General features: G+C 41.8%; 1 protein-coding gene across 3 annotated transcripts in view; it reads right to left on the reverse strand.

The window, feature by feature from the left end:
• PARN (poly(A)-specific ribonuclease) overlaps positions 1-17,313 on the reverse strand; it is a 162,668-nt gene that overhangs the window by 143,927 nt on the left and 1,428 nt on the right. For all 3 annotated transcript variants that reach the window (XM_035022310.1, XM_035022309.1, XM_035022312.1), the window contains exons 3-10: positions 16,406-16,485; positions 15,850-15,917; positions 15,684-15,765; positions 8,760-8,820; positions 4,978-5,143; positions 3,288-3,353; positions 2,557-2,595; positions 965-1,007 (exon numbers count right to left, since the gene is read on the reverse strand). In XM_035022310.1, coding sequence (XP_034878201.1) covers positions 965-1,007; positions 2,557-2,595; positions 3,288-3,353; positions 4,978-5,143; positions 8,760-8,820; positions 15,684-15,765; positions 15,850-15,917; positions 16,406-16,485 — 605 coding nt within the window. The remainder of the gene's footprint in view (positions 1-964; positions 1,008-2,556; positions 2,596-3,287; positions 3,354-4,977; positions 5,144-8,759; positions 8,821-15,683; positions 15,766-15,849; positions 15,918-16,405; positions 16,486-17,313) is intronic.

Here is a 17,313-nt window from a genome sequence, read left to right on the forward strand (position 1 = left end):
TCTGCTACCATTCAAAGTTATATGTTTTACCAACGCAGCCTTTCATGGGCTAACCCGCTGAGAGTATTTTGAAATGCCGTGAAAACTGAGTTGGCGTGTTACAAACCAAAATTCTGCCTCTGCGCATGCGCAACATTTGCTCATGGTTTATTAATTCACCCCAACAGAGGTCACTTCAAAGTATCAACAGACTATGAGAATAAGACACTTCCCACGATGAACACTAAGAAGTTACGCTGCATGTGAACGTGAATTTCTAAACAATTGGCTTTAAAATAAAATTTCCGTATCCTATTTAATTGACATAAGAAAAAAATCCTGGCTTTCCTGGTAATGTGTCAGAAAACCAGTCCCTTCCTTCTCATATATTCCATTTTGTATCAGTTAAGCACATCACATCCTATGTCCAAGTTTGAGATTTATCTTCTAGCAAGATTTTTTAATTTACTTCATCTCTTATTTCATCAGACATCCGACTTAAGAGCAACAACGAAATCCTAAAATTCTGAAATTTTGCTAACGGAGCCCACCATCAACCTCCCATTACCCACCACGGGTCCAACAGCACACCTCAGGAATACATGCCATAGCGATACTCATGCCCCAGAGTCTATCATTTAATTTCACGTGCCTGCCAACAGGAAGCCATTTTTTTCATGCAGAGCACTACAGCTTTCTGCCATAATCAGAATGCATACTAACATTTGCATACTTTCAAGTTTACAAAGCATGTTCATGCCCGCTGACACACTTGATCACCACAAAACAGCTGTGAAACAGGCACAGACCATCACTGTCAGGCTCATCCCCAGAGTACAAATGAGGAAGATGAGGCTTCCAGAGGTGAAGTGACTTGCCCAAGGTCACCCAGCTCACAAGAAGCAGAGCCACGAGTCAATCCTGACTCTCAGCATGTTCAATGTATCATTGCATGGGTTTGGCTCTGGATAGTTCTTGGGGTTACCTTTTCAGTTTCTAAAGTGTCAACGTGAATGCCTTTGGGATACCTAAAGAAGAGAGAGACAACAGGACATCACTAGATGAGACAATGACAGCTAAAACCCTACGTATTTTCAAAGCAAGTCTATAGCGATAATTCAGTAAGTTTTATTAAATATAAAATAACTATTACAATGAATACTTTATAGTAAGTCTAATCCATAATATTTCAGCTGCCAAAGGCTTCCCTGTATCTGCTTTTAAAAGGCAGGAGTGTAACTGATTTCAAATTAATTTTTTAGGACATAGGCATCTACTGAGATGTCATGGATCACCTAATACAGTCAGCTCATTACCACACAGTCAAATCTTGCTTCCAAATATAGTAACATTTACTTCCTAAGTGAAATTGTGAAGGTCATTTTAAATGGTATGGGCATACATAGAAGAGGTTTGAGAAAAGTAACTCTGCTGTAATTTGGCATGGTAGCTTGCGACAGCCAAGGAGAAGAATCTGGAACCCACATGGAGTACAGTGCAAGGGTAACATGACAGGAAAGGAGCCTAGTCAGAGGACAATGGCCCTTTTCCTGTTTTGTTCAAAGTAAATTCCAAGTACGTATCACTGGTAGATTCTAATGGGAGAACAAGAGCCCCAACATCAAATACAAACATCCAACTGCTCAACAATGATGTTCAATTTTTGGGCTAGAGAGCCACTTGAAAATACAGAGATAGGGTGCCTGGGTGGCTCAGTCAGTTAAGTGTCCGACTCTTGATTTCGGCTCAGGTCATGATCTCAAGGTCATGAGATCAAGCCCTGCGTCGGGCTCCATGCTCAGCGTGGAATCTGCTTGAGATTCTCTCCCTCACCCTCTGCCCCTCTGCACCACCCCCTCACGTGCACACTCATACACCCTCTCTGTCTCTCAAAAAAAAAAGGGGGGGGGTGAAAATACATAGAACTCAATGGAAACACCTCCAGAAAAATACATGCACAAAATTATGGATGTGATTTCAGGGAATTCAGAGACCCCCTGAAACCCACCCATGGTCCACCCCTGCTTTAGAAAGAGCATTCATCTAGGTATTTTCTAGATCTTAAAACCCCATCTGGGGGCGCCTGGGTGGCTCAGTCGTTAAGCGTCTGCCTTCGGCTCGGGTCATGGTCCCGGGGTCCTGGGATCGAGCCCCGCATCGGGCTCCCTGCTCTGCGGGAAGCCTGCTTCTCCCTCTCCCACTCCCCCTGCTTGTGTTGTGTCTCTCTCTGTCAAATAAATAAAATCTTTAAAAAAAAAAAACAAAAACCCATCTGTATCATGTACCTTCAAAGAACACTATACATCCAGAACTTAATGGACTTAAGGCCAAAGTGACAATTAAAAGAAAATTTTAAAGGCTTAAAAGCACCTGCTAAGAAATAACAGAAAATTAGTGGGTATTTAAGGAACTTAACAAGTAGGGGAAGTAGCACAATAAAGCACTGCCCAAGAGCATGGTATGGTCAAATCACCAAAAGCTGCAGAATCTCAAAAGTGAAAAGAGAGCTAAAAGATTGTATTTAGTTTTAAATCCTGGGTCCCTCACAGAGTTCTCACATATAATATAAACACTTACTTCCAGCTCAAAGTCTGATAAATTAGTTTTCTTTGGAACCTATAAAAACAAAAGAGAAGGTACTGATTTGGGCTCATTAAAAGAAAATCCTAACCGATCAAGCACTGGTTGGGGAAATACATTTAATTTTTAAAAGCAACTCCATGAGAAGTGACGGGTAATACGCAAACAAAATACAGGAGGGACGTGTGAGGTGGCAGGATCCCTCATCACTCGTCCTCATCAGAATCTTCTTTAATATTATTATACCGCATTTATCCAAGAGGTGAAAGTTCTTGTCCAACCACAGTATCACTTCCTGTGACTGTCCAATGACTCTGAAGTAGACACATGCATTAAAACACTTTTGTGAAGCCAGTCACAAAGTAAAAGGGAAGTAAGGTGTTTGAGTCACTGCCTCTTTGAGACACTGATGTTTTTTACTGCAGAGAGAAATTAGAAGGATAGAGGCAGCCTGACGGTGAATTCTTCCCTTTAAGCCTTCATGTATTAAGCACTCTCCGAGGCGAAAGTAATTATGCCACTCTGGAGCGTAACTTACAGCCAAAGATGCGCAAGGGTTCTCTCCCCTCCAGGGTAGGACAAACTGTTCATTCTCTGTCTCAATATACCATGGTCCCCACTGTGTTAATGCTCAAGTTAGTGCTTACATCATACAAATAATAACAAGACTATGAATGTTTGTTTCAAAGACCAAAATGGAGCACATGAGAATATTCAGGGCAACTAACCCAGTACATGGCTCTAAATCCAAGTTCTTGTTTTCTTCACTTTGTAATAAATCTTCTATTTTCTCTCTGAGGAATTAGAATGAAAACATCACCATCAATATCTTTAAGGAAGGAAGTCATCAACCAACAGAATAATCATACTCAGAAGCAAACTGACTATAAGAACATAGGACAATGTAACGGTACCCAATCAGGTTATAAGTTTTTAGCTACACTTAAAAGTTACACGTGGTTACACATAAAAATACTTTATTGGGGGGGGGCGCTTGGGGGGCGCAGTTGGTCAAGCATCTAACTCTTGGTCTCGCGCAGGTCTTGATCTCAGGGTTGTGAGATCGAGGCCTGGTGGGGCTCCCTGCTCTGCTCGGAGTCTGCTTGAGATTCTCTCTCCCTCTCCCTCTGCCCCTCCTGCTCATGATCTCTCTCTCTCCCTCTCTCTCCCTCTTTCTGGCTCTAAAACTAAATAAATAAATCTTTTTAAAACATACATTATTTGAACATATTCTTTTTGTTCTTGTTATTCATGAATTAGGAAACTTCTCAAGGATTCATCAATACAAGCGATTTAAATTTTTACTTTTCTAGGGGAGGGGGAGTAGGGGGTTGGGCAAAATGGGTGAAGGGGAGAGGGAGATATAGGCCTCCAGTTATGAAATAAGTAAGTCGCAGGGGTGGGGGGATGGGATAACTGGGTGATGGACATAAAGGAGGGCACGTGATATAATGAGCACTGGGTATAAGACTGATGAATCACTGAACTCTACCTCTGAAACCAATAATACATTGTATGTTAATTAAAATTAAATTAAAAAAGAAACAATAAAACCAAAAAAAATGAAGTAAGTCAGTCACAGGAATAAAAAGCAGAGCATTAGGAATACCATCAACGGCACTGTAATAGTGAAGTAATGGGACAGATGGGAGCTACACTTGTGAACACAGCATAATGTATAAACCTGTCAAATGACTATGTTTTACACCTGAAACTCATGTAACATTGTGTGTCAACTATACTCAAGTAAAATTAAGTCACTAATTAATTTTTACTTTTCTAGTAAAGCAGTTTACCAAAAACTCAGGAAAACCAGACACTCCTTCAGTGGCCTGTGTGCTAGTCAGAAACTTCATTCAGAAAACAAAATAAAACAAAACAAAAATGTGGATGTGTTGCAAATATCTGGATGGGCCTGTTTCATTCCTCTGCCTTCAGGGAAACTGGACAGTGTTTATGGGGCCCTTGATCCATGCAAGAGGTATGTGCACTGGCTGAGTCTCTTGCCCAGGACACATGGGAAGTCTAAGTACAGTACACAGAATTCTATTTTACAATGTGCTGTGATTACACAAATTCAGGTATGACACAGTGAAATCCTGCCATTCACCCTATCACACCTGCGTGCGCTGTGTGTGTGAAGCTCAAGGTTAAAATACAGATGTCAGGGGCGCCTGGGTGGTTCGGTTGGGCGTCTGCCTTTGGCTCAGATCACGATCTCAGGTCCCTGGGATCGAATCCCACGTTGGGCTCCCTGCTCAGCGGAGAGTCTGCTTCTCTCTCTCCCTCTGCCCCTCCCCACCATTCGTGCTTTCTCTCAAATAAATAAATAAAATGTTAAAAAAAAAAATACAGATGTCAGTTCGGCCCCAACATACATTTACATAATGCACATTTGGTTTCAGTTTTGGAACTTACACCACTTGGTCAATAAACTTCTTCTGGTCCTCAGGAATTGTCACAGGACATTTGGAAGTGTTTGGTGATACATAAGACAGAGTTCCTGCGCCATTGGACTGCAGACGTTTTTCATCATAATGCTCTCTTAATTGTCTTTCTTCTTCCTGATTTAAATATGGGATTCCTAAATGTAATTTTAAAAAGAATGCATTAGCAGAAGTAACTTAGCATAAAAATTTTAACATAAAAATTCTTGAACAAACCAGTGAATCTGAAACACTCAGGAAAGACTGAACATATGTAACCATACCCCAAAAAATCAACAGAAAAAGCAAATGATTGTGAAATACATCTGTCTGTTCATTCACTCCCATTATTCATTCTTCTTTCAACAAATGCTTATTTGGCACTTCCACTGGGCCAGGCACTGTATCGGGCACAAGGTGTCTAACCATGAACAAAGGAGACACATCCTACTCTGTGGTGAAGGGAACGACTTCCGACCAGATGATCAGAGAAGGTCACTTCAAGGGAAGACCCAAAGAATGAATCAGGCCGGCAAAAAGCCAGGGGAGGAGTATTTCAGGTGAGGGAACAAGTATAAATGTGCAGAGGGGGACACGTGGGTGGCTCAGTCGCTAAGTGTCTGCCTTCGGCTCAGGTCATGATCTCGGGGTCCTGGGATCAAGCCCCACGTCGGGCTCCCTGCTCGGCAGGAGGCCTGCTTCTCCCTCTCCCACTGCCCCTGCTTGTGTTCCCTCTCTCGCTATGCCTCTCTCTGTCAAATGAATAAATAAAATCTTTTTTAAAATAAATAAATAAATAAAAAATAAATGTGCAGAGGATGGGATGGTGCAGACTGCTCCCAAAACAGCAAGGAAGCTGGTGTGAGCAGGAGAATGGCACAAGGTTGGCATGGAGAGGCCAGGATAAGAATTTATTTTATTCTGGGTGCCTGGATGGCTCAGTCCATTAAGCGTCTCCCTTCGGCTCATGTCAGGATCCCAGGGTCCTGAGATTGAGCCCTGCATCAGGCTCCCTGCTCAGCAGGGAGTCTGCTTCTCCCTCCGTCCCTCCCCCTGCTTGTACTCTCTCTCTCTCTCCCTCACTCCCTCCCTCCCTCACAAAAATAAATAAAATCTTTAAAAAAAAAATTATTTTATTCTAAGAGCAATGGAATGCCATTAGAAGGTTTTAGGCAAGGGGCGCCTGGGTGGCTCAGTCGTTAAGCGTCTGCCTTCGGCTCAGGTCGATCTCAGGGTCCTGGGATCGAGCCCCACATCGGGCTCCCTGCTCAGCGGGAAGCCTGCTTCTCCCTCTCTCACTTCCCCTGCTTATATTCCTGCTCTCGCTCTCTCTCTCTCTCTGTCAAATAAATAAATAAATAAAATCTTCAAAAAAAAGAAGAAGAAGGTTTTAGGCAAGATAATTACAGTATCTGCTTCTCATTTCTAAGAGATCACTTCGACTCCTGTGAGGGTTGAAGTAGGGAAGTCCATTAAAAGCAACTGTCCAGGCAAGAAGTAACTGCTTCCATCAGAGATCAGTAAACTTTCTCTTAGAGGGGGCACACGCAGTAAATGTTTCAGGCTCGTGGGCCACGTGGGGAGCTCTGTTACAACCAATCAACTGTGCTCTTGCAACACAGCCATACACACTGGGTAAAAGAACAGGCATGGCTTTATTTAAAATAAGACTTTATGGACAAAGTAGGCAGTGGGTCATGGTTTGTGACCCAGCTTAGACTATAGAGATGAAGAGAATGACTAGAGTGACAGGAGAGAGAGAACCTGCTGATATACTGGAAGGGAGGGATAAAGGGAAGAGCAAGACCAAAAATGACACCTGGCTATTAGGTGTAAGCAGCTGGGTAGATGGCAAGTCCACATATGGAGGTGGGAAACACGGGGTAAAGAACAGTTTCGGCCCAAGGAGTGAAAATCAAAAGTTATCTCCTGGATATATAAGGGTATACATAAATTATATATTATACATTAATTAAGGGTGGTAGATATAAGCCTAACATTCAGGAGAAAGGTACTGAGATATCTATTTAGAGATCAGCACGATATGGGTGGCATTAAAGGTCATGGGACACTAATGAACTTTCCACAATGACGCAATTGGAAAATCACGATTGTCAGCAATACTAATTGTTCCATGCAAGAATCATCAGTCAATGCTAAAATTAATTGGTGAAAAAGGTGATCAATATTGTTAACACCAAGAGCTGCATGACATGAACATCCTTAGTATCACTGAACGGAGTACTTAAAAACGGTATCACTGAACGGAGTACTTAAAAATGGTTAAGATGGTAAACAATGTGTGGCTTTTTCCACAATGGAATAAACAAGTTAACATCACGGGTAACGAGACGAAGTAGAGAAGGACAAGAGGTAGTGCTGTCAGCGTGAGAAATGCTGGAGGTGGGCAGTTAGTGGTGATAAGACCCATGATGGGTAGAGGATAGAGATGGCTAAGGGGACGTACAAGCAAAGACTGCTGTGTGCCTGGTCAAGAAACAGACAATATGGAGCATTTGCTGGTCATCCCTGTGGATGCTGATGTCACCCATAATGAGGAGGGAGGTAGGAGTAGAGAGAAGACAGTAAGCCAAAGCCAAGGCTGTCCCGAATGCCACGCTCATGAAATGGGCAGAAAAAGGAGATACAGAAGTGGTGGCACATCCCTGCCAACAGGGGCTCCTGGGCAGAGGGAACCCAAGCGGCTTGCAAGTAGCGTGGGGGAACAAGGAGACCAATGGGATGCCTGCCTGGACAGACCAAACAACAAAGGTAAAACCACCTGTGTTCCAGAGGGATGCAGGGGCAGGGGAGCAAAAGAGGAGTCCCCCGGTTCCATTCCAGGCCAGGAAGTGAAAGACACTTCCAAGAAGACTATCAGGAGAAAAGGGTCTGTAACACTTTTCAGGAAATAGAGGAAGGAAAAGCACTCTGGTGGGGACTTGAATGCCCAATATTCACTCACGAATGTTAGGGTCACTTCCCTGACACAGCAGAGGACTCATGCTATACACGGGGGATTTGAAATGAATGAGACACAGTCCCTTTCCTCAGGGTGTCCGCACACCTGTCACACCACCCAGTTAGCTGTCATGACCGTGCTGTCTACGCAGACTTTTTTTCTCCCATGAGAAACTACCTCCAATTATAAAACAAGCACTGCTTGAAAAAGGGGGCTTTTCATTAGAGAATTACTAGCATACAGCTACTTTTTAAAGTATTCTGCTGCCTGTCTCACTGGAAGAAAACAGGGCAGTGCTCCCCACAGGTGGCCTGTTAGGGCCACGAAGTCACACCAGTGGGAGAATAAACTCCATTCAATAAGATCAGGAGTTGGTGAGGCCTCATTAGAGCAAAATGAAGTAGAGTCTACTCTTCCCATTCAGTTCATGGTAGACCAGGCTACACTTTTTAAAAGGCACAATAAAAGAGTTTTTAAAAATTCTAAGGCTGGGGGCGCCTGGGTGGCTCAGTCGTTGGGTGTCTGCCTTTGGCTCAGGTCATGATCCCAGGGTCCTGGGATCGAGCCCCACATCGGGCTCCCTGCTCTGAAGGAAGCCTGCTTCTCCCTCTTCCACTCCCCCTGCTTGTGTTCCCTCTCTCGCTGTGTCTCTCTCTGTCAAATAAATAAATAAAATATTAAAAAAAAAATTCTAAGGCTGCACATGGTATACCAGGACTCTGAGATTCTGTCTCAGATGGCAGGCACAAAAAGATCATTCTCAACCAAATCCAAATTTACAAGCTCTAAGGATAAGCCCCATACAATCTTACCATTGCGGAAAACTTTATTAAAATCAAATCCTTGGCTTGCTAGAAAGTCAATGCTTGAGCTCTGAAACAAGAGGGAACAGAACATACATTTTGGTGATGTTGGTGGCAGATACGTGAACAGAAACAGAGAGGTAACTCACACACATAAACAAAGGCAGACAGCCAAAGTCAGAAAATTAGCATTTCTACTCCAAGGCTGCCAAATAATCCATTCATTTGCTATCTGGGCTCTTCTCCTTTAGAGCTTATAAAACAAATATCCTTCGTTTCATAATATTTAAGAAAATTATAATGGGTAAACACATATTCTCCCAAAAGGCAAAAAACTCCTGATCACTGTACTGAGTAGGAAACAATAAAAAGAAATAAAATGTATTGACAGTCTCTCACCACCAGTTCAAGTTTAAAGTAGCTCACATGTGCAAGTCATAACACATCAACATCCACCCCAAGGTTGATTCTAAAAACCCAAAATCTTCACTGGCTAGCCTTTACGTTCACGATCAAAAATAGAGAAAAGTTCCCAGTAACAAGACTGATTACACAAATACATCTGAAACCTAGAGTGAGCCGAAATATAAACATTTAAATGAAAACATTAAGAAAATACTACCATATATGGTATACATGAATGGTAAATCACAAAGTTCTTGACTCGATGTGACTAAAGAGCATAAAATATGACTGCAGCTACTCTAATTTCTTGTTTTAAGTCAGAACACGAGAGGGTGATACACCTGAGTCATTCTGATCTGGTTCCTCATAGAACTACCTTTCCTGAACTGTACTTCGACAGGATACCATCTGTCCAGATGAGGGATGCTGTACCAGTCCTGTGAAACTCGTGATGGTATTCACTTTAGACAGGTAGCCAAAGACAAGGTTTTCTATATTTTGTAATTTCTTTATGGTAATGAAAGGCGCATGTTCTGATTCTGTGCACCACAGAGCTGTGTGTGTTTCCCCTGTCTTAGCTGCTAGGAGACGCACAGACAGTGGAGACTTTCTTTGGCACAAATTCTGTGTTCTAATCATACCATACTAAGCACATCTTCATTTTTCTTTTCTTCCCATTTTTCCTTTACTCATTTTTTAGGGTGTTGTGTTAAAAGATAAATACCATATTTAGCTTTATTAGCCAACACAAATTCTTTTTAAAATATAGCAGGATGAGGGGCGCCTGGGTGGCTCAGTTGGTTGGGCGGCTGCCTTCGGCTCAGGTCATGATCCTGGAGTCCCTGGATCGAGTCCCGCATCGGGCTCCCCGCTCCATGGGGAGCCTGCTTCTCCCTCTGACCCTCCCCCCCCATGTGCTCTCTCTCTTTCTCTCTCAAATAAATAAATAAAATCTTAAAATATATATATATATATAGCAGGATGTAGAAAAGACTATCTTAGGGGTGCCTGGGTGGCTCAGTCGGTTAAGCATCTGCCTTTGGCTCAGGTCATGATCCCAGGGTCCTAGGATCAAGCCCCACATCAGGGCTCCCTGCTCAGTGGGAAATCTGCTTCTTCTTCTCCCTCTGTTCCTCCCCCTTCCTTGTTCTCTCTCTCTCTCAAATAAAATATTTTTTAAAAAACTACTTAAGGGCGCCTGGGTGGCTCAGTTGGTTAAGCGACTGCCTTCGGCTCAGGTCATGATCCTGGAGTCCCTGGATCGAGTCCCGCATCGGGCTCCCTGCTCGGCAGGGAGCCTGCTTCTGCCTCTGACCCTCCCCCCTCTCATGTGCTCTCTCTCTCTCATTCTCTCTGTCTCAAATAAATAAATAAAATCTTTAAAAAAAAAAAAGATAAAAAACTACTTAAAATGCTGAATTTTGTCATGTATTTCTTACCATAATTAAAAAAAATCCTTGAACCTACAAAATCTATTTGGGTTTAGTGTCCATTAGTCTTTGATTTGTCCTAAATGTACCATTTTCAGGATTCAAAAAATGAACACAGCTATTTGGAAGAACAATTTCAGGCAGCTATCAAAATTTCAAATGCATATGCCCAATGAGTCAGCAATTCCCCTTTGAGGAAATCTATAAAAAAAATCCTATAGGGCGCCTGGGTGGCTCAGTGGGTTAAGTGTCTGCCTTCAGCTCAGGTCATGATCCCGGGGTCCTGGGATAGAGCCCTGCATCGGCTCCCTGCCCTGCTTCTCCTTCTCCCTCTGCCCCTCCCCACCTTACCCCATGCCCTCTCTCTCTCTCACTCTCTCAAATAAATAATAAAATCTTTTTTAAAAATTCTATAAAAATATTCCTACATATATGTGGCACCTGGCTGGCTCAGTCAGTAGAGCATACAACTCTTGATCTCAGGGTCTTTTTTTTTTTTTTTTTAAAGATTTTATTTATTTATTTGACAAAGGGAGACACAGCAAGAGAAGGAACACAAGCAGCAGGGGTGGGAGAGGAAGAAGCAGGCTTCCCGCCGAGCAGGGAGCCTGATGCGGGCCTCGATCCCAGGACCCTGGGACCATGACCGGAGCTGAAGGCAGACGCTTAACAACTGAGCCACCCAGGAGCCCCGATCTCAGGATCTTGAGTTTGAGTCCCTCAATGGACATAGAGCTTACTTAAAAAAAAAAAAAAAAATTCCCACATATACACCAAGATATACTACACACAAATGTTAACTATAACACTGTTTAAAAGAGGGAAACTTTGGGGCACCTGGGTGGCTCAGTCAGTTAAGCATCTGACTCTTGGTTTTGGCTCAGGTCACGATCTCAGGGTCGTGAGACTGAGCCCCGTGTCAGTCTCCGTCCTAGGTGCAGAGCCTGCTTAGAACTCTCTCTCCCTCTCCCTCTGCCCTTTCCCCCTGCTCTCGCTCTCTCTCCCTCTCAAAAAAAAAAAAAAAAAAAAAGGAACCTTTGGAAAACTTCTAAATTCTAATTAAATAAATTACATGTGAAATATGTGAAAACTAATTGAAATATGAAGAAACTGTATTGAGTGGAAAATATAAGTTACATAAAATATGAATATCAGGATTCCATATCTATTTTTTAAAAAAGGTAAAGTTAGATATACCTGTGTAGACCTATGGATACAGATGGCCCCCGACTTAACAATGGTTCAATTTAGGATTTTTCCACTTCACGGTGATGCAAAAGCAATACGCATTCAGTAGAAACAATACCTCAAATTTTTAATTTGGATCTTTTCTGTGCTAGTGATCTATACAGCACAGTATTCTCTCATGATGCTGGGCAGAGGCAGCTCCCACTCAACCACACAAACACAAGTGCTTACAACCATTCTGTACCCCTACAACCATTCCTTTTTTTCTTTTTAAAGATGTCATTTTTAACCCATCATGGGGCTCAAACTCACAACTCCGAGATCAAAAGTTGCATGCTCCAGACTGAGCCAGCCAGGCGCCCCACGCATACAACCATCCTACGTTTTACTTTCAATATGGTATTCAATAAATGACATGAGACTTTTAACATTATATTACAAAACAGGCTTTGTGTTAGATAATTTTGCCCAAGAACAGGCTAATGTAAGTGTCCTGAGCACATTCACGGTAGGGTAGGCTATCTATGATGTTCAGCGGGTCAGGGGTATTAAAAGCAGTTTTACAATGTTTTCAACTTACAGTGGGTTTATTGGGACATGCCACCATCATAAGTGGAGGAAAACTGTGTATGTATACAAGTATATAAAAGTTAGGAAAAAGGAGGGGCACCTGGGTGGCTCAGTTGGTTAACTGTCTGCCTTTGGGTCAGGTCATGATCCCAGGGTCCTGGGATCGAACCCCGAGTTGGGCTCCCTGCTCAGTGAGAAGCTTGCTTCTCCCTCTACCTCTGCCCCTCCTCCCCGCTTGTGCTCTCTCTCTCGCTCATAAATAAAGAAACAAAATCCTTAAAAAAAAAGTTAGGAAAGAGGAGTGAAACAGGGAAGGAGATGGAAGAGGATATTTTTAAAAAACTCAATTACTCTACAAATAGCAGCAATGTTTTGATATTTCACAATCATTTATTTTTTATCTTCAACGAATTAAACATTTGATGCTAAGCTAGAAAAAAAGAGAACAAAAAGAGATGAAAACAATGTAAATGCCTAAAATACAGAGAACAAACTGATGGTTGCCAGAGGGGAAAGAGGGAAGGGGATGGGCAAAATGGGTAAAGGGGAGTGGAAGGTACAGGGTGCTAGTCATGGAATGAGTAAGTCATGGGAACAAAAGATACAGCATCAGGAACATAATATTTTCATAGTCTCGTACAGGTGGTGACAGGTGATAGCTACACTTGTGAACACAGCATGACATACAGAAATGTTGAATCACTATGTCGTACACCTGAAACTAATGTAATATTATTTATCAACTGTGCTCAAAAAAATTTTTTTAAGTAATGTAAATGCCTCCCATCCCGCTGGCTGGGTACACTCCCTGGAAGTGTGTGAGGTTCTGAGTCCGCCCGTTCTTCCATATCCTGCCTAGTGTGTGAGCATCTCACTATGTGTACAGACACTTATTTTACAAAGAGCCTATTACACGTTGCTCTACTCCCCAGCCCTACCTATTTTAAGGGTGAGAAGAGCTGTACAAGAGTGATTTTTGCCTAGACACAATTTTCACCCCACTCTCTGACTTTAGAAGCTAACTTCCTTATAAGATGCAACTCTGCTGCAGTCCTAGAATTTTATTATTTTTTTAAGATTTTATTTATTTGTCAGAGAGAGAGAGAGAGCACGCGTACACAAACAGGGTGAGCAGCAGGCAGAGGGAGAAGCAGGCTCCCTGCTGAGCAATGAGCCCAATGTGGGACTGAAGCCTGATGTGGGACTTGATCCCAGGACCCTTGGATCATGACCTGAGCCAAAGGCAGACACTTAACCGACTGAGCCACCCAGGTGTCCCAACAGTCCTACAATTTTATTTATTTTTTTAAAGATTTTATTTTTATTTATTTGACAGTGAGAGAGGGAACACAAGCGGGGGAGTGGGAGAGGGAGAAGCAGGCTTCCCACGGAGCAGGGAGCCCGACGAGGGGCTCGATCCTAGGACCCCGGGATCATGACCTGAGCCGAAGGCAGACGCTTAATGACTGAGCCACCCAGGCGCCCCAGTCCTAGAATTTTAAACAAAACAGAAACCACCTTGGATGGAGGAAAAAAACAAAACAAAATTCAAAGATATTATCGTTCACCTTATCCATACAATTCACAAGTTTACATACTAAGTCTAAGCCTTTTCTCTGACTTTGCTTTTCCAGACTAAAAAAATTGTAATGTTTATCCCATTGTCCATTTTACCGTTGATTTTTTAAGATTTTATTTTTTTATTTATTTGAGAGAGAGCTAGAGAGCACGTGAGCACACATGTATGCGAGCAGGGGAGAGGGAGTGGGGAGCAGAGGGACAAGCAGACTCCATGCTGAGTGTGGAGCCTGACTCGGGGCTCAATCTCATGACCCTGAGATCATGACCCGAGCCGAAACCAAGAGTCGGACGCTTAACCAACTGAGCCACCCAGGTGCCCCCCATTGTCCACTTTAGACATGAGTCTCTGGCCTGTTCAAATCTATCATATCTTTTTTTGTTTGTTTCTTAAGGAGTGGCTGGCAACTAGAATTGCACTGAGTATTCCAGGTGTGGCCACAGAATAGCTTTGTATGACAGCCAGAGTTCTTCTGATCCACTTCCATTGCATAGCTAGAGTATCTGTACTTGTGTTGGTATTTAGAACAAAGCATCATCCCTAAGATGTCTCATTGCCAATGTCTACTTTTGCCCAACTGACGCCCAGCCAACGTCACGGAACCCACTTACATTTCTGTCTTCTCCTGGTATTGCTGGAAAACTTTATCCACACAAATTGCCGAACGGAGCCTTTTTTTTTCCTCAGTAGGAATCTACAAATACTGTTTAATTAGTATCCCCTACTAAGGTAATTCGTAAATAGCTATTAACTGAATGCAGAATAAAGACCTACTGGCTAATTTAAGAAACCAGGTTATAAAACCAAAATTACCCTCACCTTTCCTCTTCAGCCCCAGGCATATGATTAACTTGTAATTTCACTTGCCTTATTACAGAAAGAATCTGGCATGGCTCAGTCACTCAGAAGCCTACCCTCCAGGCTTTCTTAACCTCATTACTCCTTACACGCAGAAGGGAAGAATGGCAAGACTCAAATGAACTAACTTTGCTGAGAGAGAAGCGAGGACACAAGATTCTAAGGGAAAAAAGATCATCCCTTGTCTCTAATCACATATCCATACACTACACCACTTATTCACATCCTCCTTATCCTTTATAATAGATTATTAAGAAAACAGAAAGAGGAAACTGATATTTACTGAGGTCTACCAGATGAGCTACAACTCTAAAGGCAATGTTCTAAAGGGCAACCTCCCTGAATCCTTACCTTGGCTCATAAAGTATGCCCTATCCTCCTCAGGAGGAAACTGTGGACTCTCTTTCTTCACTAGGGAACGAGGGAAACAGAAATGAGCATATGACTTTAGCCCCTTCTGGGTTCTCTTTTTTTAAACAGGATACACACATACTCTGCTCCTCTAGAAAATAAAGCTCTACCCTTGGAGATGAGTATAAAGAGAATGGGGTGGGAAGAAGCCTGAAGGACCTGATCTGTAGGTTCAAGTCAGGGGTAAGATATTAAAAGTCCCCAACAGAAACACATTACAAAGCCATGTTCCCCAAGTCAGCTTTGCTAATAATAAACCTCATGTTCTGGTTTCCATCTGCCTGTCTCTTGCTCTTACCCTGATTCTAAAGGAAAGAGGAAAAGAGCAGTGTCATTAATTTGCCACCCTAAAACTGAAAGTCGGAGAGGTAAAATGGTTTGCTAAAAACCCAGTCAGTGGTAGCATCAAATTTTAAAAAGAATTCTGATTCCACATTTTCACACTGTCTCATCAGCACTTCGTAACAGAAGACGATCAATTATGCTACCCACCTGACAAACAAACTTGACATCTGGTGAGGATCTATTGAAGGGTTTCGGGAACACATAGAAGTTAAATGACTTTGTTATATACCTGCAGAAAAGATGACAAAAGGAGACTTAGTAGGTTACATTACACCAGGAAAAAAGAAATCCGCCGCTTATTAAAACAACCTACTTTGAATCTGTGTGGTCATACTTAAAAGTGCAAAGGCCAAACTGAAACAGCAAAAAGTCCATGGAATGCTGGAAAAGGGAAACAAAACACCTGTCAAATCAGTGTTGTATATTCAACGTGAGCAAGAGTACTCTCAATCAGATGGGCTTTCTAACTACTCAATTTGACTTTTAGTAGAATACTTCTGATTACAACAGATTACACATTATGTATCAGAAGCATTATTAATTTACATTAATTAATGTTTCTTAATACTTTTCCCAATTAAGCCCCTATCCACCAACCAGAGCATCACATTGGGCCTATTTCCAAATGATTAAAATAACTACATCGTATTCCCTACAAATCACATTAACACTGAAAATACTAAACCTTCCCCAAAATGTTTTCCAGCAAACAATTATTTTTGCTGTTATTTTTAACATTACTAAAATATCATTTCACAGCGGGGGTAGAGAAGTTAACGTGCAAGTTTAATGAAAACATTTCTTTATAATTCAACATAAGGAAGACCAATGTGGGGGGGGAAAGAAGATGTTCGAGCACATCCACTTACCTTTTTAAGCTTCTGATACCTTTCTTCTGGAGTGTCAAAACCATTTGTCAATGCAGTGACTGAAGGTCCATCACTGATTCCTAATTTTAAGAAATAAACTTTTTTTTAACAGTCATGTAAAAACATCAGTCAACTATTCAATGGCGTGCAATTTCATATTCTTATGAATCAAAATTAATCAGAAATGCTCCTTACTTCACTTTTTCAAAATGAGAATTAATTTCACTGGCCACCAAGCTAAACACTGTAATAATGAATTTAGAGATGAGAATGCTTTAATTTGATAATAGGCAGTGCTAGTGTCTAAAATAGGTTTCGAAACACAATAATGATTTAAGAAAGCAATCTCTGTGATTAAATAAGTTCTGTTGCTTTCAAAAGGATTAATGCATAATTCGACATCCAAGAATCCTGAAGTATATTATTGTTAGAGTACCAGTCTTGATCAACAGTTTGGAGTAATATTTACACAACAAAGGAATTTTGAAGGTCAAAGAGAAAAATTATTTCTGGTGAAAACCGAGCTTCCCAGGGAACTGACTCCAACTAGAAACCTCATGCTTAAAGGTAAGTATCATATTTACCCGAGCATGGATTCCTTCAAAAAGGCTTAAGTTTTTTAAACACATAAAATCAGGTAGCAAAAGTGGGTATCTACACCAATTGTTCATACTGACTTCAACAACTGAGAAATTAGTTTTTTATCCAAGGGAAAATAAACTTTGCAATTGTAAGTGTTGACAAAGTGTGACACACACATACACACCCATGCTGAGCTATGCAATGAACACTTCCACTAATGCATAAAGAAATGCCTTCATTTACCTGCAAGAACCTGACCTTAAAGTCAATCACAAAGGAAAAATATTTTACAAATCCACTTATAGAAAGTGCCTAAAACAGTCAAA

The sequence above is a fragment of the Mirounga leonina genome, unplaced genomic scaffold, assembly GCF_011800145.1.
Source record: "Mirounga leonina isolate KUSES-001 unplaced genomic scaffold, KU_Mleo_1.0 Mir_175, whole genome shotgun sequence".
NCBI classification, from domain to species: domain Eukaryota; kingdom Metazoa; phylum Chordata; class Mammalia; order Carnivora; family Phocidae; genus Mirounga; species Mirounga leonina.